The 26,442-nt window shown below is 46.4% G+C and overlaps 1 protein-coding gene and 1 long non-coding RNA gene across 2 annotated transcripts; both read right to left on the bottom strand.

Annotated features, from left to right (window-relative positions):
- Window positions 1-12,994: 12,994 nt before the first annotated feature.
- On the bottom strand, window positions 12,995-14,331 carry LOC123395694 (UDP-sugar pyrophosphorylase-like). Its single transcript, XM_045090729.1, has 6 exons — window positions 14,210-14,331; window positions 14,041-14,112; window positions 13,873-13,937; window positions 13,590-13,650; window positions 13,391-13,508; window positions 12,995-13,056 (listed from the first exon to the last, which is right to left on the bottom strand). Exons 1-6 carry the CDS (start codon window positions 14,303-14,305, stop codon window positions 13,022-13,024), a joined length of 447 nt encoding a protein of 148 aa, XP_044946664.1. The 5' UTR covers window positions 14,306-14,331; the 3' UTR covers window positions 12,995-13,021.
- A 664-nt stretch (window positions 14,332-14,995) lies between these two features.
- On the bottom strand, window positions 14,996-16,069 carry LOC123395695. The gene is made up of 3 exons (XR_006609812.1): window positions 16,031-16,069; window positions 15,854-15,944; window positions 14,996-15,083 (listed from the first exon to the last, which is right to left on the bottom strand). It is a non-coding gene; the product is annotated as an uncharacterized LOC123395695 (long non-coding RNA).
- Window positions 16,070-26,442: the final 10,373 nt, after the last annotated feature.

Raw genomic sequence — 26,442 nt, 5'->3', positions numbered from 1 at the left:
GACATATTCCTATCTATTTCTATGCTCAGTTGGTTCATCGTGGATAACACATATACTACCAATAACTTGAGATTACAAACAAAGTAAGATTCTGTAGATACATAAAATAAGATACATGAAATAAGATACATAAAATAAGATACATTAAGATACATAGTTCATACAAGAACTACATAAAGTTGTCGTCATCTTTCGATGATATAGAGCTCTGGCCCTTCGACGAAGCGGTACTCTTGGCACTCATTGATGATGCCCTCTTGTCCTTGCTACTCGGCATGAAGATATCGTCTTTGTCCTCACTATCATCAATCCATAAAAAGGGATGTTTTACTCCACCTCCACCGCGTATGTGCTGCCATTTCTTCTTCCACCTTTCATTCAACCGCAGAAGTTCCTTCCGAATCTCCTCATATGTCCTTGCAGGCAACCCCTTCCTAGCTAATGCATGAGCAACCTCATTCAGTAGCGTGTCACTACTGATGAGTTCGTCCCATGAAACTATTCTATTGTCTATCTTGAAATTGCTAGCCAAGCGTAGAAGACACTCCGACATACCACTGTGAAAACTACGATCGAAAGGATAATGAGACATTTTGAGCACACTCCTTACCAACCTTTCTATGGAGAGGGTTTTATAGGTGCCGAAGAGCGGGAAATAAATGGCGGGAAAGCGAGGCGGGAACAAAATGGCGGGAAAGCTAGGCGGGAACAAAAAGGCGGGAAAGCAAGGCGGGAACAAAAATGCTCAATTGGTTCTTTGTGGATAACACATATACTACCAATAACTTGAGATTACAGACAAACTAAGATAGACCTTGCCAGAATTAAAATACAACTTGCTGAAATTAAGATACAACATGCTGACACAACTTGCTGAAATTAAGATACAACATGCTGACACAACTTGCTGAAATTAAGATACAACTTGCTGAAATTATAATAAATCTACTGAGTCGAGCGTGGATATTTCCCTTTTCCATCACCGGCTTCTTCTGCTGCTTTGGCCGCACGAGCCCTTTCTCTCTTTCTCTCCCTCTCAGCTTCACGGGCATGTTCCCGCTGTCTGTAAACCTCCTCCAACCGAAGTTTCTCTTCTTGGTTCTTCCTTATCATCTCATCAATAAAAGCCCTCTGCTCCACACAGTAATCTTCCCACTCTTTCTTCTGCTCTGCTTTCTCCTCTGCTTCAGCCTTCGGGCGGCGCTATTCCAAGTCCAAGCTAGCCCATGCACGGCGACCTCTTTCACGAATCTTGGTCACCGCCCAGTCCGGCATTTCCGTGTCAATCCAACGATAGTACATGCAGAGAGGAGGAGACTACAAAAAAAATATCAAGTAAACAATAATATCAATAACATATTTACTCTGGATAACTAGAGCATACCGGAGGCCTGAGGTACACAGAAATAGATTTGGGCGGATCAGATTCATAATTGGCGCACATGAAAAACTTCATGCCCAACCAATCTGAAAAATCCGTCACCTCCTTCACCTTGCAGAGATCACCGCACCAACATCGAACTGCTTCCACACCCCGAGGCAAACTCGCACTCTGCATTTTCTTAGGCCTGATGTTCTGATCCGAGCAAGGCAAACTCATATTCACTGGATGATGGAGGATGGAAGGCAGTGCTCGTGTTCTCAAGTGAGGCTGGATGATGGAGGAAGGCAGTCCAATGCCTCCTTTTATAGACTTAGATGACCAGGAATATGGCGGGAAAAAGAGGAGGGAAATGAAGCGGGAAAGATTTGGCGGGAAATAAGAGAAATAGTTGGCGGGAAAGGTGGCGGGAAACAAAACGGGCAAAATTTGGCGGGAAAGGTGGTGCGAAAAATTAGGCGGGAATGGAGACGTGGAAATATTTACGGCAACGGAGTAGGAAAAATAGCTAACGTTCAAAATACACATAAGTTTCTTACATAAAATATCATCGCGAGTGAGACGGATAGTTTGGATGCCCTCCTCCTTACACAACATAAAATATCATCGCGAGTGTAACGTTCAAAACAGTTCATGTAAGCTAGTCCTTTCATCCTAGTTGTTATCTGTTCATGCCCAAATTTAATTTTTTTTTTGCGAATGTTCAAAATCTAGTTGTTATCTGTTCAAGAAGTAGGAAATTGTAATTTTAGTTCCATGTGTCTATTGCTATTTATCCAAGAAAAGGAGTACATCATTTTAGTACCATTTTTTCATTGTTTGAATTCTTCTTAGAATTAATAGAATGATTATTCCAAAGAGGAAAAAAGATGAAACTTCCCTCCAAAACAGCAAAATAAAATAAGGGGAGAAATAAGGAGAAGAAATAGAGAAGGAGGGAGAAGAAATAGAGAAAGGAGGGAGAGGGGGGAGGGGCTGGCGCTGCCACTACTCGGCCACGGCCAGGCCGAGTGGCCTATCGGCTTCCCCAAAGCCGAGTGGCAATGGCCGGCCACTAATCGGCACGTGGAAGCCGAGAGCACCCTGTCGGCTAGGGCGAGGCCGAGAGCTCCCAGTCGGCCACAGCGTGGCCGAGGCAGGTATATTTCTCGAAATTTTTGATTTGGTGCATTATTTTTCAAAAAGAATAAAAAAATGCAATATTTTAAAAAAATTAGTTGTGGTATGCACCGAGGATTGAGGGAGGAAGCTCCGCCGCGCGCGCAGCTGAAATCTCATCGTAACGTACTGCAGGAGCAGTAGACGCTTCGCCCGCACGCGGCGGGCAGGTGAACAGCAGCAGTTTGAAATTTGAAAACGCGAGCGGCGAGCGGCAAACTATTTCGTTTCTAACAGAAGGAGAGAAGGGTTGTGCTCGGAAGAGAGCCGAGTTGACCTGGATGCATTTGAAGACGCATTGAGACGCAAACCGATGGTCAAGAGCACCATTAATCAACGTGGCCGACGGGATTATGCAGTCAGAGACGGCAACAATCCAAAGTGAAGCATCATTTGGCTTGGAAGGTGGCGGTAATGGTGATGTTACCTGGCATCTATAGTCAAGCATAATGAGTCTACTAAATGCATAGCCAGGGCGGAACGGCCTAACCTTAGAGCTTTGTCGATGCCGGCGCTGAGATGTGGTTGTGGAGGAAGAGCCACGATTAGGCGCTGTGGACAGCTTCCCGCCCGCGTCCCCCGTCTTTGTCGTCGGAAGCGGACTAGTCGTAGCAGTCTTTCCTTCCTGAGAAGAAAACGAACGCTGAGCGACAGGATCCGGAGTCGAGGCATGGGAAAGGCGGAAGGACGGCAGGCCTCTCGCGAGAGGCGGCGGACTGTCGGAGATGTAGGCATGGAAAAATGATACTAACCCATACGTACTGTCCCACTTATGATATTTTTGTGCAACTAGTACACGGGCACGTGCAACGCACGTGTATGCCAGTATATACTAATCAAACATAACATAATACAAGAAAAAATTTAATATCGTATTAACCACAACAATGCTCGTCAAGGCCGCCACCCCCTGCCCTTCCTCCTCTCCCTTCCTTCTGTTCTTCTATATATCTCCTCCTCACCTTCGAAGTTGTGTCTCCTTGGAACTGCAGCAGGCCTTGGAGAAGCTCAGCAACCGCCGCAGTCCATCCGACTCGCATGAGCCACCTGTCGTACAGACATCATTTAATGACAACCAAATCTGCATATAACCCTGCATGATTTAGTACCTTAGCTGTGCTCTATTATAATAGTTGATTAGAGTGATTAAACCCCCAAGAGTATACACTACTCAAATTCATAAATTTGCCGTCTGCCAAGGCGGACGGCAAAGGGTGCAACCACGGACGGCAAAGGCTTTGTCGTCGGTCAGCTGACGGCAAAGTAGACGGCAAAAAAAATTCGGTGAAGAGGTTCTTTGTCGTCTTCTTTCTCAAAGCGGACGGCAAAGAATCTTTGCCATGAGGGGGCAGATGGCAAAATAAATGGGACGGCACATATTGCAATGTCCCCGTTAAGTGTTAACGGCAGGCCTCCTCTCTTTGTCGTCTGCCTTCCCCCCTTTGCCATGTGGGGGCAGACGGCAAAGAGGGGAGAGAGAGGGGGCAGATTCCCCCCTTTGCCGTCTGCCTTCCCCCCTTTGCCATGTGGGGGCAGACGGCAAAGAGGGGAGAGAGAGGGGGCAGATTCCCCCCTTTGCCGTCTGCCTTCCCCCCTTTGCCATGTGGGGGCAGACGGCAAAGGGGGGAATCTGCCCCCTCTCTCTCCCCCCTTTGCCGTCTGCCTTCCCCCCCTTTGCTATGTGGGGCTGACGGCAAAGAGGGGAGAGAGAGGGGGCAGATTCCCCCCTTTCCCGTCTGCCTTCCCCCCTATGGCATGTGGGGGCAGACGGCAAAGAGGGGAACCAACCCCTTTTTTATTTATTTTTTGTTATATCCAACATTTTTAACAATAATCAGGATATATATATATGACATAAATAAATTTCTTTCCGTACTCATAACCATATTAAAATAACCTCTTATATCCAGCTTTCAAGTTGCATCCGTACCAAACCATATATTACACCAGTTTCATCCACGTGCATACAAAGTTTCATATATTCATATACTACAATAGTTTCAATACAACCCATGCTACAAGAAATCATCTTCAAGCATTCCATCAATATTTTCCAAGCTTCCCGTGAAGTGAAGGTAATCTGCAAAATGACAAATAAGAAAGTTAGAAGAATAATACTAGATGAAGTACTGTATATATAGGTTATTTTAGAGAGAAATTAGCTAAGTATAGACCATTTAGGAGCGAACTAAGCTAATTATGTCATTTAGGTGGAACCCTAGCTAACTATAGGTCGTTTTGGAGCTAACTTGGGTAAAATAGGTCATTCCGGAGCAAACTATGCTTATTAAGCCATTTTTGATCTAGCTAGGCTAATTATAGGCCATTTAATACCTAAGTTAGGGAGGATAGGTCATGTTGCAGCTTCGTAAGCCTTATTATGTCATTTAGGAGAGAACTTAGCTAACTATAGGTCATGTTTTCTTAAATAGACCATTTAGGAGCTAACTAAGCTAATTATGTCATTTCATAGGATAATTAGCCAATTTAGCCTTTCTTGGATGAGTCTAAGCTACGTAGAAGAAGAGAAAGAGAAGAAGAAGTAAAAGAAGGAGGAGGAGGAGGAGAAGGAGAAGGAAGAGGAGGAGAAGAAGAAAAGAAGAAGGAGAAGGAGAAGGAGGAAGAAGGAGGAAGAAGAAGGAGAAGGAGAAGGAGGAACAAGGAGGAAGAAGAAGGAGAAGGACGAGCTCCTTCTCCTTCTCCTCCTCCTTCTTCTCCTTATTCTTATCCTCCACCCTCTCCTTCTTCTTCTCCTCTTATTCTTCTTCCTTCCTTTCGTTTTTCCTCTTTCTTCTCCTCTTGTCCCCTTCTTCGGGCTAAATTGGCTAAGAATGCCTTTTTGGAGCTAATTATGTCATTTCGAGGATAATTAACTAAGTATAGGTCATGTTTTATTAAATAGACCATTTAGGAGCTAACTAAGCTAATTATGTCATTTAGATGGATAATTAGCCAATTTAGCCTTTCTTGGATGAGTCTAAGCTACGTAGAAGAAGAGAAAGAGAAGAAGAAGTAAAAGAAGGAGGAGGAGGAGGAGAAGGAGAAGGAAGAGGAGAAGAAGAAGAAAAGAAGAAGGAGAAGGAGAAGGAGGAAGAAGAAAGAGAAGGAGGAGCTCCTTCTCCTTCTTCTCCTCCTTCTTCTCCTTCGTCTTATCCTCCTCCCTCTCCTTCTTCTTCTTCTCCTCTTCTTCTTCTTCCTTCCTTTCATTTTTCCTCTTTCTTCTCGTCTTGTCCCCTTCTTCGGGCTAAATTGGCTAAGAATGCCTTTTTGGAGCTAATTATGTCATTTCGAGGATAATTAGCTAAGTATAGGTCATTTGTTATTAAATAGGTCATTTTGGAGCTAACTAAGCTAATTATGTCATTTAGATTGATAATTAGCCAATTTAGCCTTTCTTGGATGAGTCTAAGGTACGTAGAAGAGAAAGAGAAGAAGAAGTAAAAGAAGGAGGAGGAGGAGGAGAAGGAGAAGGAGAAGAAAAGAAGAATGACAAGGAGAAGGAGTAAGAAGGAGGAAGAAGAAGGAGAAGGAGGAGCTCCTTCTCCTTCTTCTCCTCCTTCTCCTTCTTCTTATCCTCCTCCCTCTCCTTCTTCTTCTTCTCCTCTTCTTATTCTTGCTTCCTTTCATTTTTCCTCTTTCTTCTCCTCTTGTCCCCTTCTTCGGGCTAAATTGGCTAAGAATGCCGTTTTGGAGCTAATTATGTCATTTCGAGGATAATTAGCTAAGTATAGGTCATTTTTTATTAAATAGGTCATTTTGAAGCTAACTAAGCTAATTATGTCATTTAGATGGATAATTAGCCAATTTAGCCTTTCTTGGATGAGTCTAAGCTACGTAGAAGAAGAGAAAGAGAAGAAGAAGTAAAAGAAGGAGGAGGAGGAGAAGGAGAAGGAAGAGGAGAAGAAGAAGAAAAGAAGAAGGAGAAGGAGAAGGAGGAAGAAGGAGGAGCTCCTTCTCCTTCTTCTCCTCCTTCTTCTCCTTCTTCTTATCCTCCTCCCTCTCCTTCTCCTTCTTCTCCTCTTCTTCTTCTTCCTTCCTTTCATTTTTCCTCTTTCTTCTTGTCTTGTCCCCTTCTTCGGGCTAAATTGGCTAAGAATGCCTTTTTGGAGCTAATTATGTCATTTCGAGGATAATTAGCTAAGTATAGGTCATTTGTTATTAAATAGGTCATTTTGGAGCTAACTAAGCTAATTATGTCATTTAGATTGATAATTAGCCAATTTAGCCTTTCTGGGATGAGTCTAAGCTACGTAGAATAGAAAGAGAAGAAGAAGTAAAAGAAGGAGGACGAGGAGGAGAAGGAGAAGGAGAGGAGAAGAAGAAGAAAAGAAGAAGGACAAGGAGAAGGAGGAAGAACGAGGAAGAAGAAGGAGAAGGAGGAGCTCCTTCTCCTTCTTCTCCTCCTTCTCCTTCTTCTTATCCTCCTCCCTCTCCTTCTTCTTCTTCTCCTCTTCTTATTCTTGCTTCCTTTCATTTTTCCTCTTTCTTCTCCTCTTGTCCCCTTCTTCGGGCTAAATTGGCTAAGAATGCCTTTTTGGAGCTAATTATGTCATTTCGAGGATAATTAGCTAAGTATAGGTCATTTTTTATTAAATAGGACATTTTGAAGCTAACTAAGCTAATTATGTCATTTAGATGGATAATTAGCCAATTTAGCCTTTCTTGGATGAGTCTAAGCTATGTAGAAGAAGAGAAAGAGAAGAAGAAGTAAAAGAAGGAGGAGGAAGAGAAGGAGAAGGAAGAGGAGAAGAAGAAGAAAAGAAGAAGGAGAAGGAGAAGGAGGAAGAAGGAGGAAGAAGAAGGAGAAGGAGGAGCTCCTTCTCCTTCTTCTCCTCCTTCTTCTCCTTCTTCTTATCCTCCTCCCTCTCCTTCTTCTTCTTCTCCTCTTCTTCTTCTTCCTTCCTTTCATTTTTCCTCTTTCTTCTCGTCTTGTCCCCTTCTTCGGGCTAAATTGGCTAAGAATGCCTTTTTGGAGCTAATTATGTCATTTCGAGGATAATTAGCTAAGTATAGGTCATTTGTTATTAAATAGGTCATTTTGGAGCTAACTAAGCTAATTATGTCATTTAGATGGATAATTAGCCAATTTAGCCTTTCTTGGATGAGTCTAAGCTACGTAGAAGAAGAGAAAGAGAAGAAGAAGTAAAAGAAGGAGGAGGAGGAGAAGGAGAAGGAAGAGGAGAAGAAGAAGAAAAGAAGAAGGAGAAGGAGAAGGAGGAAGAAGGAGGAAGAAGAAGGAGAAGGAGGAGCTCCTTCTCCTTCTTCTCCTCCTTCTTGTCCTTCTTCTTATCCTCCTCCCTCTCCTTCTTCTTCTTCTCCTCTTCTTCTTCTTCCTTCCCTTCTTCGGGCTAAATTGGCTAAGCTAATTATGTCATTTAGATGGAAGTCTAGCTATATTTTATTAAAACACTAGAAATAACATACCTAAGTTAGGGTGAAGCACGGTGGCTCTGGCTTGTTTCACCTGGAGAAGGCTCGACTGTAGAAGGGTCGTGCGATGCGTTTCGGGAGATATTCTGCACCAAACATCGTTTGCAATGTGTAGTTAGCATGAGGACACTCTTAAGATCACTGCACTGAAATGAAACTCACCGTCCCCGCCACGTTAATGACTGGCATCGGCGGAGGGATTTGGCCGTTCTTCTCGCACATAGACTGTACATTTGGTTTCGAGAAGTCAAACTTTTTATTTATTAATGAAATGGACATTCAAATGCAATATTTGAAATAACATGAAGAAGAAACTTACCACGAAGAGCTCGTATATGGCCCTGGTAGACGCATCATTCCGTGCCCTCTCCGCCTGCACCAATGCAGTCGTCCTCTCCTCCAGCTCCCTAATTTCCTTATCCTTCTCCGCCATTGCCGCCTGCATTGCCTCTCTCTCTTTCTGAATAGCAGCCTGCAACACAACTCATTGTTAGCAATGTAATCATATTGGTTCCAACGCACAACATAATGCGGAAAGATAGTTGAGTCCATTAAACTAACCTCGATGGCGAGCTCGACTGGCCGTGGACGACGTGTTATCTCCGGACAAGAGCTCGTTTGGCGTGCCTTTATCTGCCGGAGAGTGCTAGGACAACGTATCAGGCCGTCTCCAATGGCGATCGAGCCATGGGGCCTCCCGTTGCCAGCTATCATCACCAGCTCTAGATCAATAGGCCCCTCGCTCGGGTTAAAGTCCTCCCCTTTCCTCGCCTTCCCGTGATCTCTGTACTTCACGAGCTTGTCGTGGGAGGATATGTTGGTGAATTTTTCTAGATGCTCGAGGTCAGACTCAGAGAATGCCTTGACCTTCTTGTACGAGGCAGTATGGGCCATCGCATACAGGTCGTACATCTGTGGCGCCTCCGTCTTATTGTGACGCGCCTAAAAGAGAGAGAGGAAAATTGTATTGGTAAAGGGCTCAAGATAGCATTAAGAATGAATTGCATGAGGCATGAAGCAAACCACATACCCAGTTCTCACCAAATTGGATTAAGTTGACGCTCCCTTGATGGTGTGGCACGCCAACCATTTTGCCACGCCTCTCCTTGGCGTTGTTGTGGCTGGCCTCCCACGTTTCGGAGCACCACTGATCCACCAAGGCCTCCCAACAATCCATCTTATCCACACACCATCTCGGGGGCACCTAAGTTAATAAAGAGAAATTTGAGTGCGTAAGAACCAAATCAAGGAAACTAACTACAAAGCCTTAATAATATGTAATTACCTTCATGTAATGCTCCTTCTCCATCTTAGCATCACGGCACTTTGCCTTGTCAATCCTAATACGCTGCGTGGCATAGTAGTCTCGAACAGCCTGCACCCGAGCCTCGTGCTGAAAGTTTTGAAGTGGGCGGCGACATTCGGTTTCGATAACCTTTGCCGCGTCCTCCTCGTATCCCTCCTCACGCCTGTAGAAGGTCTGCAAACGAGACAACACCGATTAGTACAATAAATAGCTATGGTTGATTTATAATTGTGTGAAAGAGAAATTACCCAGAACTTTCGGATCACCATGTCCGCCCTCGTGTCACACAAAACACCGTCGATCTCCACCTCCGGGGGGAGGCCAGGGCACCCAAGTAGTGCTCCCAGGTCATTCCTACCTCTCGCTCCCGACCGGGCAACGTAACAAACCCAGGGAAGTTTTGACGGCAAAGAACAGCAAGGCTGTTGTTGGGCTTGCGGACACCCTTGGCAACAATCCAACCCCTACAGTATGACAAATTAAAGCCAAAACATTAGATATTTGAGAAAACGTGAAGGCAAAAGGTTAAATAAGAGTAAATTAACTTACTTGTCCCCATTTGGCCTAATCGACCACCTCTGCTCGAGGGTCGCTGGCATGAGCAGGAGCCCTGAACTACCACGCTCGTAGACGGTAGCCCCCTCACCCAGCTCCTCGTCGCTACCAGCATGGCCACTTGGCTCAGGCCAGGTATCCCACTGGGTCTCTTGGGACGTACCCTCATCCCTGCTTTGCTCCGGAGTCGCCTGGAAGGAACCCTCTGGGACACGAGTCTCGTGGGTCGAAGGCTCGTCGACCTGAGGCTCGTCGACCCGAGGCTCGTGAACCGGAGACCGTGTAGCCTCCACCTCAGACGAATCCACCCTAGAAGTCCTGTGCTCAGGTGAATCAGCTTGGGGTGGTGGCGGAGACCGTGTAGCCCTACCTCTCCCACGGCCACGTGTACCTTTAGTACAACATAAATACCAACATGAGTAATGAAATGTATATAAATACCAATATGCATACAACATGAGTACAACATAAATACCAACATGAATACAACGTGTACCTTTAGTGCCTCTCGGCTTCGCGGGGGGTCGACCTCCTCTCACGGGGGGCGCTCCTTGCATAGTAGAGAGCAACACTCTCCGAAGAGGCGAGGCAGGAATGGAAGTACTCATCCCATCACCAGCAGCCGCGGAGTGCTTTCGACCCTTTCCCACCATCTTTCAAGACCTGTCATGACAAAGAGTATGTGTAGACTGGGTTCGTTTTCCCATGCTCTGCTCCAGATGCGACGCAGAATTTCGGCAACACCTCCCCATTGTTCTCCTGATACACGTCTCAGCAATAAGCAGAGAGGATGTGTACCCGAAGAACAACAGGGGAGGCACTGACGAAATTCCGCATCGGATCCGGAGCACAGCATACGGGAAAACAAACCCAATCTACACATACTCGGGCTGTCCATGGATAATGTTGGACAATTCGAAAGGATGGCGGTTATAAATATGCAAAGAAATGCATATTTATAGATGTCGCCCTTTGGAACGGGAGACGCATACTGGTCACGCATACTCATGATTGAAGAAACCTATAGCTAGCAAGTTTCACCGGCACGAAGACCGGGACAGAGCAAATTAAGGGGGTAGGAGGAGAAGTCATTTGTGCTCACCAACAAACGCAAGGGCGGAGCTCGTCCAACGCACGTGGAGGTCGTCGAACAACTGCACATTGAAATTCACCCGATCAACACAAATATGATGTTTTTATAATTAACATAATCGGAAAATATGTAACCTAACTCATAATTTACAAAATTATGACCCCGTCGGCTTAGTGGCGTCGATGGTCGGTGGTGTCGGGTGTCGGTGGCGTCGGCAGTCGGGGGTTAGTTGTGTCGATGGTCGGGGGTTAGTGTTGTCGGGGGTCGAGGATCACTGGCGTCGGGGGTTGGGGTCTCTTTGGTCAACAAGAGGCCGAAGAGGTGTCGGGGGTCGGGGGTTGGGGGTCAATGGTATCGGGGGTCGGGGGTAGGGGGTCGGGGGTCGAGGGTCAGGGACGTCGGGGGTCGGGGGTCGAGGGTAGTGGCATCGGGAGTCGAGGGTCAGTGGCGTCGGGCGTCGGGGGTCGAGGGTCGAGGGTCAGTGGCTTCTGGAGTCGAGGGTCAATGGCGTCGGGCCTCGGGGGTCGGGGGTTAGTGGAGTCGGCGGTCGGGAGTCGGGGGTCGGGGGTCAGTGGTGTCGGGCGTCGGGGGTCGGGAGTCGGGTCTCAGTGGCGTCGGAGGTCGGGGGTCGAGGGTCGGGGGTTGGTGGCGTCGGGCGTCGGGGGTCGTGGGCCGGGGGTCGGGGGTCGGGGTCCTTTTCTTTCTTCTTCTCCTCTCTCTTCTTCTTCTTCTTCTTCTTCTTCTTCTTCTTGATCATCATATTATTCTTCTTCTTTCTCCTCCTCCTCCTCCTCCTCCTCCTCCTCTTCTTCTTTCTTTTATCTTTCTCCTCCTTTCCTCTTTCTTCTTCTTCTTCTTCTTCTTCTTCCTTTTTCTTCTAGTTTATTATTCTCTTATTTTCTTCTAAGTTTTGTTTCTATCTATTTTTTTCTTCTCTGTCTACTTTTTCTACCTAATAAACTAACTATCTAATTTCACATAAAAACGGAAAAAACTAACTATCCAATTTAACAGAAAAAATAGAAAATAAACTAACTATCTAAATTAACTATCTAATTTAAAAGAAAAAACAGGAAATAAAGACAAAAAGAAAAGAAAACTTACCTGCAATGGGAGGAGGGCAGTGGGAGGAGGGGAGGGCGAGCTCCGGCCCTGGGCGGCGGGGAGGAGGGGCGTGGGGAGGAGGTGCGCGGGGAGGAGGGGAGGGTGAGCTCCGGCCGTGGGCGGCGGTGGTGGGCCGGAGCAGTTCCGGTGGTTGTGGTGGCGGCGCTTGGGTGGGTAGAGCACGAGGAGGAAGGCCGCAGGGAGGACGGACGCGGGGAGGAGGGGAGCGGGGAGCTCCGGTCGTGGACGGCGGCGGTGGGCCGGAGCAGCTCAAGTGGTGGTGGCGGCGGCACTGGAGTGGGCAGGGGCGCGCGCGAGAGAGGCAGGAGATCGAGGGGAGCGGGGGTGGAGTGTGCCGTTAGGGGAGCGGGGGTGGGGGCTGGGTGCCGTTAGGGGGAGCGCCCCTTTGCCGTCTGCAGAAGCTGGGAGGCAGACGGCAAAGGGGTGGGTGGGGTGGGGCGGGCTTCGGCCGTTAGGGTGGCGCCCCTTTGCTGTCTGCGTGCTCTTTGCCGTCCGCCTCTGGGGCCTTTGCCATGCGTCAGCAGACGACAAAGAGGTGGCCGACGGCAAATAAAACCTTTTGCCATCAGCAACTTCTTTGCCGTCTGCTTTGTACCAGCTGACGGCAAAGAGGATCTTTGCCATGCGTCAGCAGACGGCAAAGGCATGGCAGACGGCAAATTTCTCAATTCCAGTAGTGATACATAAGCTATACCTGTTCCCGAAGTTGCAATCATTAGTTTGAGAAGGAACAAAAGCAAATGAGATGCTTTCACACTGATCATATTAAATAAACAGGTCATGTTAAGCACCATGTTTTCAGTATTTGAGACCCATTGAAGCAAAGGATTATTTGGAGGTTGACAAATCATTAGTGTTCTAACTTATCTGTTTGCTACATTACCTGGTTTATATTTCTAGGGTATGGAGAATAGCCTGTTTCACAATTTGCATCTCCATCACGATGCTCAGTTGCACGAAGGAGTGGATCAAGCTAATTGTACTCAACATTGATAACCATTGTTCTACCTACATATAAGAACGGATCCAAGTCAAATTTGACAGACCGGAAGTACAAAGCAGTTGTACAGAAGTCAAAAAATACACGTGAAAATGCATTCTTCCATCAAAATTGATAAGTTAGATGGCACTGGCAGTACCGAACAAGCTGAAGAATAGGGTTCACATAGATCTTTTTAGACAAATAATGATGTTTTTTGTTGATTCCAGCAGTACTGATGTACTCTGTAATCACAATTGATTCATAATATTATTGACCCCACAGTCAGAAAAGCATCAAAATTTCCGTGTATGTATACCCATAAATAGCTCCCATGGAATGTGGTGAAAGTGGCGAATTTACCATCAACATGAGTAAGCTTGGTTATTCCACCAATGGCTTCCTTTGCCTTTCGAGGAACTGCAAGAGAATTAACATTGTAGCCCTTGGTGGCACTGACACCTAATGCCGATGGTATTGCCTATAAAAAGATGGTATAAATAAGTTCCCGACCTCCTACAGTATTCCTAATTATAATACGTAGAAAAGGTGGTTTACAAACATTAAAGAGCAATCCATTTGTGTCCTGGAAAAAGAGAACCCATCTCCGTCCTGTACTCTTCCTGTCAAAAGAATGTGAAGTATTATAAAATATATACCCATAAATATTATTTATGGAGTATATCCTAAGATTTTGTGTGCAGAGCTGAAGTTTAATTGATTACTTTACTAAACTATTTCAAATAAATCAATGATAACAGTTAACTGCCTTCAAAAAGGCAAAGTTGTCTGATTCAGGAAGCCAACGAAAAGAATACACCCAGTTCCTTAACCAACAGGCATACCATTGCTCAAGTAATCCACTTGAATAAAGAAGAGAATGAACATCTCCATGCCCATGTGGCTTTGTCTGCCGAAACACAAAACCAGAAGTAAGAGAAGTGCAAACTCAAGAAGATGAAAACAACAATACTTAATACTCCTGGTATAAGCCATCATATGAAATTATCAACCTGGATCTTGTACTTGTCATTTGGATCTAATGCAAAGCTTGCATCGTTGTCAGCTAGACATGCTACTTTTTCCTAAAACAAATAAGCATTAGTTAGCACCAAAAGCAACAACTGTGTATGTTTTTGGCGCCTTAAGAAACACATGGAAAAAGGCAAAATAGAAAGCCGCCTGCTTTAGAATTTTCACTTGTGATGGTTCCATTCCAAAATAGGAGTTTGATTCCAAAAGCTTGATGGTCAGTGCATTTGTATCATCAGAAGTCATAATAGCAAATGGGATCTTCGTATGGCATTCACGTGCACACTCAAAGAGTGAAAATTTGATCAATTAAAGCAATGCCAGGATTTTCTTGGGGCCCTGGATAAGAGAATTTTGACATAATGAAGATAAACAGTTAAAATCATGTTGGATGATCCATTCACAAGAAACAAAAAATTACGTTTCTATATTCAACATGTTCTCTAAAGTTCTATCAGGTTGGGAAAAGGAGAGGTAGAATTGCACTCTATCAATGTGCAGACTGAATTCAGAAACTGGAGACCAAACAGAACTGGTTTAACTTATCTGATTCAGGTCTTTAATCTGGCCTAAAATCATGTTGGTCTAGCCTATATAAGTAAATAATATCAAATTAACAGTACTAATCCAATGGTGTACCTCAACCTCACATACTAAGTGATATATATTTGAACGACATCCTTTTTTTACATACTAATAATAGCCATTCAAGGTACTTCTACATGCTGACGGCAGCTCATTTGGGCAGCCACACCAACCAACAGAAACTGTACCAAGAACATCATTGTACAGAATGGTAGTTCATTTCAAGAAAACTTTAAACTAAACTGAAATGATCAACAACGGAAGGTATCATAGGAAGTATACAAATACTGCCATACTCGTGAGAAAACTAATTAATAATGACAAGCATCATAGTCTACATACCCTCCATTTTGCAGCTCGCCTCTTGTAAAGACAGAATAGACTGTATGTAATGTTGAAGAAAACATTTCCCAGTGGTTGTCTCCCTGGGGAGTGCTACCTGGGCGATGAAATAGTTAACAAAATTTGTGACATGATACTTTTAGAAGTTTTGCTAGATGTCAAGGTCACCCAACAGAACAATAGATTTCCATGGGGAATAGGTTCGTGTTCATATTGTGAATTACATATGAAATAAGACCTACACAAATTTCCTGCGGTGCAGTCTAAAAAGTTCTGTGTTTGGCATGATGTGCAATACTACTATCCAACAAGTGTTGAAAATGTATTGTAGCACAGTGTGTGAAAGTGGAAATATTCTGATAAAATAACACAAAACCGTACCACAGCTGCATGACAGCAAAAAAAAATATCTGCTAAGAGCATCCACATCCCAATTGTCTCTAAAAATCGAGTGCCAAGGTGGATAAATCAGATTTCTATATATACACTTCTTTAAGTATTTTCTACCACATCCCATAGCGCCAACTATAGATGCTATGTTCTTCAGTTTTCTCATTTAAATTGCAATTTCATATACATAAGCTAATTAAAAGTAATTTATTTGGCGTAGCATTGATGCTAAAAAATTTTCCTAGCACCTATTCTCACATTCCTTAGCACTGGTGCTAGCGAGTTCCTCCGCCCTTAGCGTCTGCTTACCACCTAGGGATATGGATGCTCTAAAGCATGATTTTGTCGAGCAAATTGATGTATATACGTGCTACCATTGCAAATCATGAATACAAAGTTTTAACTGTGATACGTCAACACGACAGTCTTTCCAATTCTTGGCTGTAAATACACTATTAGGAACTCGAACCACATTACCTTAATTCCTTTGTAACCAAGTCTTTCACCAAGACCACCAGCTACAAGAACAAATGCAGCATTGCGTGCTTCTTTTACCCCAGCTGCTTTTCTGAATGTCAATGATGCTGATTGTACTCTCCTAGAATCTGATGCTGTCTGGTCGGGATAAGTGAGGGGAGAAGGAGCAGGACATACCTGACCGCGACGCCGTCCGGTCTGGAACCGACGTCACCGCTGTCCATTCGTTTAGGGGGGAGGATCAGAGATGGAAGGTTATCATCCAAGGTACACCCTCTAGCAGCTTTACCTGTTCATGATTGCACTGACAATAAGACCATGGCAGGAATCTCAAAGAGTAATGGAAAGTGCACATTTCCGCTAGATCTAAACGTGGTGGATGATGCAGATATAAACTCGGTGGATGATGCAGCGACTGGAAATAGCATGACCGTGCAGTCTGAAGATTTACCTGAACAGAACAGACAGGATCTCAAGCCAGCACTGGGGGACAACACATCTTCTAGAAAACCCGGAGCCCTCCTCCTCCTCGAACGCGCAGCCGTAGCGCGCGCGCCCGCGCCGCTCCTCCTCGGGCGCGGCCGGAGGCGGCTTCCTCACCCGCCGGCGACTTCCTCACCCGCCGGCGGCGTGGGGTGGTGTTGGCGAGCACCATCTCCGCCACGTCCGCGTGCATGTGGCGGAGCCTCTCGTCCTCGACGTTCTTGGAAGCCGCCGGGGCTCGCTCTCGCGCAAGAGAGGAAAACATGGCATCGAGTGTTGGGAGGCCGAGCGAGGGGGGAGGCGGGCGGGGCGAGTAGGCGGTGGGCGGGGCTGAGCAGGCGGAGGGCGGCGGGCGGGGCGAGCAGGGGAGAGGCGGCGGGCGGGGCGAGCAGGCGGAGGGCGGGGCTGAGCAGGGGAGAGGTGGAACAGGCGACGTGCGGGGTGAGCAGGCGGAGGGCGGGGCTGAGCGGGGGAGAGGCGGCGGGCGGGGCGAGTAGGCAACGGGCGGGGCGAGCGGGCGGGTGCGGAGAGGGGAGGGGAGGAGGCGGACGGGGAGGGGGAGTTGAACGCGGAGGCGGACGGGGAGGGGGAGGCGGAGGCGGAGGCAACGGCGATGGTGCAGGCGAGGGAGTCTGGCTGCCGTTAATTCTTCCTAAATTTATGTAGTTGATTGGCTCTTTTTTCGGTAAGGTGCAACACTTGTTCGCTATAGGAGGAGATGGAGCACGGTCAGCCTTTGTTAATTTGGTAACTGCACACCGTCGGGCTGAATGGATGGTGGAAGGCCGTTGGATTGTAATTTATTGACTAATTGTGTGGTGGTGATTGGTGTTTGTTTTTGTGGGGTAATAGTTGTGTGTACTTAGAGAAGCTTTCGTTTGATCTTTTATTAATAGTATAGATTAACTCCGCCAATTGCGCTGGAGCCACAAAGACGACTAGACGAGGCGATGGTGGAACGCTAGCAATTCTGATTAAATTGAAACCCAACATTAGTTTACATGCTCTCTCGGTACATGCTTTGCAAATCGTTGTGACACAGGGTATCAGTGTTGACTTTGTCATACGCGCTAGAAAGTAGCGTGCATTTCCCGGGTAGGTCTATGCCTGGACTGATAGTTAGTGCAAAATTAGTTTATACTACTACCTTCGTTTCAAAACAAATAACTTAATTTTTTATTAACTTATAATAAAGTTTGTACAGAGTTATCTTAGTATAAATTATTTTGAGACTGAGGAAATATAAGTTAATATAATATAAAGTTAAATTATTTATTTTTAGACGAAAGAAATACTACAGGTAGGCAAACTTGCAGGCTCTCTCTTTCCACAGGGAAGTTGGTCAGCTTTCGCCGGAACGGGAAGTATTCACATAGTAGGTGCCAGCTACCTGCAGTTGACTCAATATTCACACATGACACATCCACCGCTATTCATTCCACCGTCTTTCTCGGCCCCTCCCCACACAACACGGTTTAAATTCTTAGACGTACTTACGATGCAAAATAATCTTCATCAAACCTAGCTAAATGGGCAGAGCTAGTATGTACTCCCTCCGTTCCTAAATATAAGTTTTTTAAGCGATTTCACTAAGAGTCTACATACGGAGCAAAATGAGTGAATCTACACTCTAAAATATGTCTATATACATCCGTATCCACTCTACTAGTGGAATCTCTACAAAGACTTATATTTAGGAACGGAGGGAGTAAAAGAGTGTGCAGAGTTACCAGGAATCCACGGGGACAATCAGAACATACACACACTGACACACACATCTGTGCCTTCACTCTCAGTGCTATGGCTCTTTTTGACGAACCTTTTGGCTTTTGACAGTTGCGAGTTTTCTTCTCACATTTCGACCTCCGGCACCGGCAAGTTGAGCTGCCTCCAGAGGGATATGCAGACAGGCAAGCAAGCAAATACGCGTCCCTGTCGTGGGTAGCGCGGTGCATGACGCGCCAACTTCAATGCACGCATACACGCGGCGCCACTAAATTAACCAAAGTCATACTACCATCCACTGTGTCTTTCCTCACACGTCTGCTGCACCGTCGTCGGACGCATCTTCCGTCCGAACGAAGGAAAGCCTAGAAGCAATTGCTGGAGAGGTTTGGGGCAGCTTCGATCTCTCGATTCGGTTGACCAAAAGCACAGAACATCCCCCACCACCCCTCCTCGTCGCGCGCGCGCACACATTCCTCTCCCTATTTGACTTGCCCTCCAAGTTTGTCTCCTCTCGCTATATATCAACCCTCGTCGCGCTCGATCGGTCGCACGCACCATTCCCGTCGCCATCCGCACAGACAGCCTCCGAATCAGCTTCTCTCCTTGTCGCTGCACAAGATCGATCAATGGCGGACGCGATGGCGCTGAGCAACAACAGCCGCCCTCGTCGGTTCATCTGCCTCCTCGTGCTGCTGCTCCTCCTCACCGTCTTCGCGCGGCGTTCCGGCGCTACCAGGCCCCTGCGGCACCCGGCCGCCGGCGGTGCTGGTGTTGGGGCCGCCGCGGGCGTGAAGACGATCGCGCTCCCCGCCGCGGCCTTGTCGAGGGACGCGGAGGAGGCCGTGCCGGCCGAGAAGCGGGTCGAGGTGCTGCTCGGCATGAAGCCCAGGGCGAGAGCGCCGCCATCAGGCCCCAGCAAACGAACCAACGACATCAAGAGCTGACTATCGAGTCGCCTGCTCTGCTCTGCTCGGATCTTCTCTGATGCTGATGCATCTTTTTTTCTTCTTCTTCTCTTGTGCTAGCTAGCTAAACCGACTGGTTGACCAGTCATATACGGAGTACTAGATTGTTTCATTTGTTCTTTGTAGGTCTATAGTGTGCCTCCAGCCTCCACAATGATTTTCTCTCTTCTTTTTGTCAGGGTATGCTAGTGTAAATTGATGTAACATATTGCTGATTATACTCCAGCTTGTAACGTGATGTACACATATATAAGTGCGAATTGTTTTCCAGCACACCGTTTTTTCTTGCTGGAAAATTGTATTATTTGACATAGTTGTATTTCAATATAAACATAATAATACGTTGAGATGTTTGGCTCATAGTGACCGTTCACACTTTATCAACTCACAGGAATCAGTGTAGTGTAGTCCTAGTGTATATAGAAAAGAAAAGAAAAGAAAAGGTAAGCTGGGAGATCTCAAGATGATCTTGGATCAAGGGAAGGAAGAGGGAAGAACGCGAGAAGCGCATAGTTTTGACCGCTGACTTGCGACCCTTTCCCGGCGGGTCCGTGCCCCAGCTGCCTGCAACCGCGCGCGGGCGGTTCAACGCGTAACGATGCCTACGTGGGACGGTAGGAGCAAGAGTCAGCGTGGAGTGTGAATGCTTGGCCGCGCGCGGCATCAAAAGCGTAAGCCTAGAAAGTTTGCAAGAGACGCGTGAGGCCGTGAACGTGCCAGCTCGTTGGTTCCGCGCGGTACGCCACGCGTTTCTTCATCGGCGTGTGCGACAGGAGTCCGTGTCCAACGATCGTGGGTTCTTTTTTATTTTTTTGCAAGTAAACTAACTTTATTTTTTGCTTAGTTAAACAGGCATAGAATCACGATACAACGTGTTCGTCAGGAAAACTGGAGTGTAATTCAGCCATAAACACATCTTCCTAACACTCGACGCCTGCCTTGCGCATAAATGAGCCGCTTAGTTAGCTTCCCTTCGTACAATTTTCAGCTCAAAACTATGAAAATGAGCACTTCAAAAAGAACCCCAAATACCTTTATGCGCTCAAAATCATCTGTCTCCCACAATTTCACAATAGCTCGGGGCGACGCGGGCGGCGATGAAACCCTAGCCACCAAGCGTCCTCCCCTCCCCCCCCCCCTCCTCGCTGTCGCTAGAGGGGTCGTACACGAAGTCTGTGCGCCCGCCAAGGAAGGTGGCGGCGCCGGCCCGACGTCGAGCGGCATTCGTTGGCGCTCCCCCTTCCCCCGACCGTGCGGGCGGCATGTGGTGGGGGCTTTGGGCGACGGTCACGGTGGGTGGCCTGATGCCCCTGGCTGCTCGTCAGATGTGGAGGCCTATGCCTTTTCCCGCTGGATCTGGGTCGTGGCGGTCGCTGGTCGTCGGATCTGTTGAAGGTTGGGATGTTGGAGTTGCGAGCTCGGACCGGGAGAAATCTTTGGCCGGCTGTTCTAGTCACGACGACGGCGACGCCTGCTGGCGTCGTACCCCTTCTCGGAGGCGCCGTCGAGGTTCGACCCCCTCTCCCTCCCCTCTCATACCCAGGTGAAAACCTTAGACATCTGTTTTGCGTGGCAGCGGCGCGGTTTGCGTCGCCACCTTCCTGAAGGTGTCGTCTTTGGGTGAGTTGGGGGTGCGCGTTGGCGTCTGGATGCGGTTCTTCTGCGAGCAACGACATTGCTGTAGGAGATAGCGCCGATATGTCCTTTCATAAGTGTAGCTCCCTGAGGTTGATGTATTTTCGTTCCTTTGTAATGGAAAAGGGTAAAGCCCGGTTCAAAAAAAAATCTATCTCCATCACAACTTTATGAAATCCTCTTTGAGTGGCCATTCTAACCCCATCACGAATTGCTTCTGCTTTCATTGACTGTGGACCTGTAGCAAAATCATACCATAATGCTTGTGCTTGTATTAAGGTACCCATCATGTCCCGGATTACCAATCTAGTCGAACCCTGATTAGAGTCCTCGTCGAAGATGCATCTAGAGTTAGCATCATCACACCTTTTTTTGGAAATATTAACACTTTCCTGATTAGACTAATCCATGAGTAAATAACAAACATGGCAAATACGGTATGAACTTCATAATGATACCTAACCATACTAGAACGTATAGTACATAGAACCGAAATATCTATAAACATGACATATATGGCTAGCACGAGAACGAGTAAATGAGGGATGAACAAATCATACCCTTCGGTTGGCCAAGCCAACGCGGCGGTGGCAGCAGCAGCCTCAGCGTCATCAGTGGCCTTCTCTTGACGACGGCGGCATCGTCGACCATGGTGTCGATGTAGGGAAAGTAGTCAAAGCAGAGGAGGACGAAGACGAGGTCGGAATGGGAGAAGTCGTGCTCAGACGCTCCCCAAAAATCTTATTGTCCTTCGCCCTGGCAGGATCTCGAACGACAGGGTTCCGAAGACACCTGCTCTCCTAGCCAACCGTGGACGCGATCGTCGGGATGGGATCGCCGCAGGCAGCACACTGAGAGAAAACTAGATGACGGCTAGGGTTGTGTTGGAAATATTCCCTAGAGGCAATGATAAAATAATTATTGTTATATTTCCTGTTTCGAGATAATTGTTTATTATCCATGCTATAATTGTATTGGATGAAAGCATAGATACATGTGTGGATATATAGACAAAACAATGTCCCTAGTAAGCCTCTAGTTGACTAGCTAGTTGATCAAGGATGGTTAAGGTTTTCTGACTATATGCAAGTGTTGTCACTTGATAACTGGATCACATCATTAGGAGAATGATGTGATGGACAAGACCCAAATTATAAACATTGCATGCGATCGTGTCATTTTGTTGCTATTGTTCTCTGCGTGTCAAGTATTCATTCCTATGACCATGAGATCATGTAACTCACTACACCGGAGGAATACCTTGTGTGTATCAAACATCGCAACATTACTGGGTGACTATAAAGGTGATGTACAGGTATCTCCGAAGGTGTCCGTTGAGTTAGCATGGATCAAGACTGGGATTTGTCACTCCGTGTGACGGAGAGGTATCTCGGGGTCCACTCGGTAATACAACATCACATATAAGCCTTGCAAGCAATGTGACTAAAGTGTTAGTGACGTGATCTGGTATTACGGAATGAGTAAAGAGACTTGCTAGTAACGAGATTGAAATAAGTATAGGGATACCGACGATCAAATTTCGGGCAAGTAACATACCGAAGGACAAAGGGAATGATATACAAGATTATATGAATCCTTGGCACAGAGGTTCAACCGATAAGATCTTCATTGAATATGTAGGATCTGATATGGACATCCAGGTCCCGCTATTGGATATTGGTCGGGGAGTGTCTCAGGTCATGTCTACATAGTTCTTGAACCCACAGGGTCTGCACACTTAAGGTTCGGTGATGTTTCCGTATAGTTTAGTTATAGGTGTTGGTGACCGAAGGTTGTTCGGAGTCCTGGATGAGATCATGGACGTCACGAGGGTTTCCGGAATGGTCCAGAAACGAAGATTGATATGTAGGATGGTTTCATTTGGTCTCCGGAAAGATTTCGGGCATTACCGACAGTGTACCGGGAGTGACGAATGGGTTCCGGATCTTCACCGAGAAGGGCCCACCCATCCGGGAGTGAGCCCAATGGTCCTCGGGTGGCGCACCAGCCCTTAGTGGGCTGGTGAGGCCAGCCCAAGTGGGCTATGGCGCCAGAAGAGAAAAACCAAAAAAAAAGAGGGAGGTGGGAAGGGAGAGGAGGACTCCTCCTTCCCCAAACCGAATTGGAGTTGGAGTCCTCCTCTCCACTTCGGCTGGCGCCCTAGGGGCTCCCTTGAGCCCCAAGGCTAGCCCCTCCCCTGCTCCTATATATACTAGAGGTTTTAGGGTTTTTGAGATACAACTTTGCCACGTGCAACTCAAACATATACCTCGTAGTTCTTCCTCTAGATCAGATTTCTACGGAGCTCGGGCGGAGCCCTGTAGGGATAGATCCTCACCATCACCGGCACGTCGTCACGCTACCGGAGAACTCATCTACTTCCCCGTCTCTCTTGCTGGATCAAGAAGGCGGAGATCGTCATCGAGTTGTACGTGTGCTGAACGCGGAGGTGCCGTCCGTTCGGTGCTAGATCGGGACGGATCGTGAGACGGATCGTGGGACGACGGTGAATTGAATCACGAAGCTGTACCACTACGTCAACCGCGTTTCTTAACGCTTCCCACTGAGCGATCTACAAGGGTATGGGGATCCGATCCCCCTCTCGTAGATGAACATCACCATGATATGTCTTCGTGTGCGTAGAAATTTTTTTGTTTCTCATGCAGCGTTCCCCAACAGTGGTATCAGAGCTAGGTTCATGCGTAGATGTAATCTCGAGTAGAACACAAAAGTTTTTGTGGGTGTTGATGTCCGATTTGCTGCCCTCCTTAGTCTTTTCTCGATTCGGTGGTATTGTTGGATTGAAGCGGCCTGGACCAACATTACTCGTACGCTTACGAGAGACCGGTTTCATCGACTAACATGCAACTTGTTGTATAAAGATGACTAACGGGTGCCTGTTTCTTCAACTTTAGTTGAATTGGATTTGACCAAGGCGGTCCTTCGAGAGAGGTTAAATAGCAATTTGCACATCTCCGTTGTGGTTTTTGCGTAAGTAAGATGCAATCATACTAGATACCCATAACAGCCACGTAAAACATGCAACAACAAATTAGAGGACGTCTAACTTGTTTTTGCAGGGTATGCTTGTCGTGTGATATGGCCAAAGACATGATGTGATACATTGGATGTATGATATGATCATGTTATAATAGTTAATATCGACTTGCACGTCGATGCTATGGCAACCGGCAGGAGCCATAGGGTTGTCTTTAAACTAACGTTTGTGTTTGCAGATGCGTTTACTATATTGCTAGGTTGTAGCTTTAGTAGTAATAGCATAGATAGCACGACAACCTCGATGGCAGCAGGATGATGGAGATCATGGTGTGGCGCTGGTGACGATGAAGATCATGCCGGTGCTTGGGTGATGGAGATCAATAAGCACAAGATCATGGCCATATCATGTCACTTATGAATTGCATGTGATGTTAATCCTTTTCTGCACCTTATCTTGCTTAGAACGACGGTAGCATTATAAGGTGATCCCTCACTTAAATTTCAAGATAAAATTGTGTTCTCCCCGACTGTTCACCGTTGTGAAAGTTCATCGTTTCGAGACACCACGTGATGATCGGGTGTGATAGACTCAACGTTCACATACAACGGGTGCAATACAGTTGCACACGCGGAACATTCGCGTTAAACTTGACGAGCCTAGCATGTGCAGACATGGCCTCAGAATACGAGAGACCGAAAGGTCGAGCATGAATCATATAGTTGATATGATTAGCATAGAGATGTTTACCACTAAAACTATGCTCAACTCACGTTATGATCGGATTTGAGTTAGTGAATTTGGATCATGCCACACTCAAGTAACTAGAGGGATGTCTATTTGAGTGGGAGTTTATTAGTAATTTGATTAGTTAAACTCTAATTATATTGAACATAGTCTAAGTCCACTTTGCAATATTTTATGTTGTAGATCAATGGCTCACGCACTAGCAACCCTGAATTTCAATATGTTCCTAGAGAAAGCTAAGCTAAAAGATGATGGTAGCAACTTTGTAGACTGGGCTCGTAATCTTAGGCTCATCCTACAAGCTGGGAAAAATAATTATGTCCTTGATGCTCCGCTAGGAGATGAACCACCCGCTATGTATGACCAAGATGTTTTGAACGCTTGCCAATCACGTAAGGAGGACTACTGAGTAGTTCAATGTGCAGTCTTGTATGGCTTGGAACCGGGACTTCAACAAGTATTTGAACGCCATGGAGCATATGAGATGTTTCAGGAGTTGAAGTTTATCTTTCAGAAGAACGGCTGGATCGAGAGGTATGACACCTCCGATAAATTCTATGCTTGCAAGATGGAGGAGAATTTGTGTGTCAGTGAACATGTGCTCAAAATGTCTTGGTACTCAAACCATCTAGCTGAGCTGGGGATTGAACTCCCGCAAGAGGCTATCACTGACAGAATTCTTCAATCACTGCCACCTAGCTACAAGAGCTTTGTGTTGAACTATAACATGCAAGGGATGAACAAGTCACCCGACGAGTTATTCGCGATGCTGAAAGTGTTGGAATTATGCCCTAGAGGCAATAATAAATATAGTTATTATTATAATTCCTGTATCAAGATAATCGTTTATTATCCATGCTATAATTGTATTGAATGAAGACTCATTTACATGTGTGGATACATAGACAAAACACTGTCCCTAACAAGCCTCTAGTTGGCTAGCCAGTTGATCAAAGATAGTCAGTGTCTTCTGATTATGAACAAGGTGTTGTTGCTTGATAACTGGATCACGTCATTAGGAGAATCACGTGATGGACTAGACCCAAACTAATAGACGTAGCATGTTGATCGTGTCATTTTGTTGCTACTGTTTTCTGCGTGTCAAGTATTTGTTCCTATGACCATGAGATCATATAACTCACTAACACCGGAGGAATACTTTGTGTGTATCAAACGTCGCAACATAACTGGGTGACTATAAAGATGCTCTATAGGTATCTCCGAAGGTGTTCGTTGAGTTAGTATGGATCAAAACTGGGATTTGTCACTCCGTATGACGGAGAGGTATCTCGGGGCCCACTCGGTAATACAACATCACACACAAGCCTTGAAAGCAATGTAACTTAGTGTAAGTTGCAGGATCTTGTATTACCGAACGAGTAAAGAGACTTGCCGGTAAACGAGATTGAAATAGGTATGCGGATACTGACGATCGAATCTCGGGCAAGTAACATACCGAAGGACAAAGGGAATGACATACGGGATTATATGAATCCTTGGCACTGAGGTTCAAACGAAAAGATCTTCATAGAATATGTAGGATCCAATATGGGCATCCAGGTCCCGCTATTGGATATTGACCGAGGAGTCTCTCGGGTCATGTCTACATAGTTCTCGAACCCGCAGGGTCTGCACACTTAAGGTTCGACGTTGTTTTATGCGTATTTGAGTTATATGGTTGGTTACCGAATGTTGTTCGGAGTCCCGGATGAGATCACTGACGTCACGAGGGTTTCCGGAATGGTCCGGAAACGAAGATTGATATATAGGATGACCTCATTTGATTACCGGAAGGTTTACGGAGTTACCGGGAATGTACCGGGAATAACGAATGGGTTCCGGGAGTTCACCGGGGGGGGGGGCACCCACCCCGGGGAAGCCCATAGGCCTTGAGGGTGGCGCACCAGCCCTTAGTGGGCTGGTGGGACAGCCCAAAAGGGCCCTATGCACATTGGAAGAAAAATCAAAGAGAAAAGAAAAAAACGGAGGAGGTGGGAAAGGAAAGAAGGACTCCACCCACCAAACCAAGTAGG

This window comes from Hordeum vulgare, chromosome 5H (assembly GCF_904849725.1).
Source record: "Hordeum vulgare subsp. vulgare chromosome 5H, MorexV3_pseudomolecules_assembly, whole genome shotgun sequence".
Classification (NCBI taxonomy): Eukaryota; Viridiplantae; Streptophyta; class Magnoliopsida; order Poales; family Poaceae; genus Hordeum; species Hordeum vulgare.
This window is presented reverse-complemented; position numbering and strand designations above follow the sequence as displayed.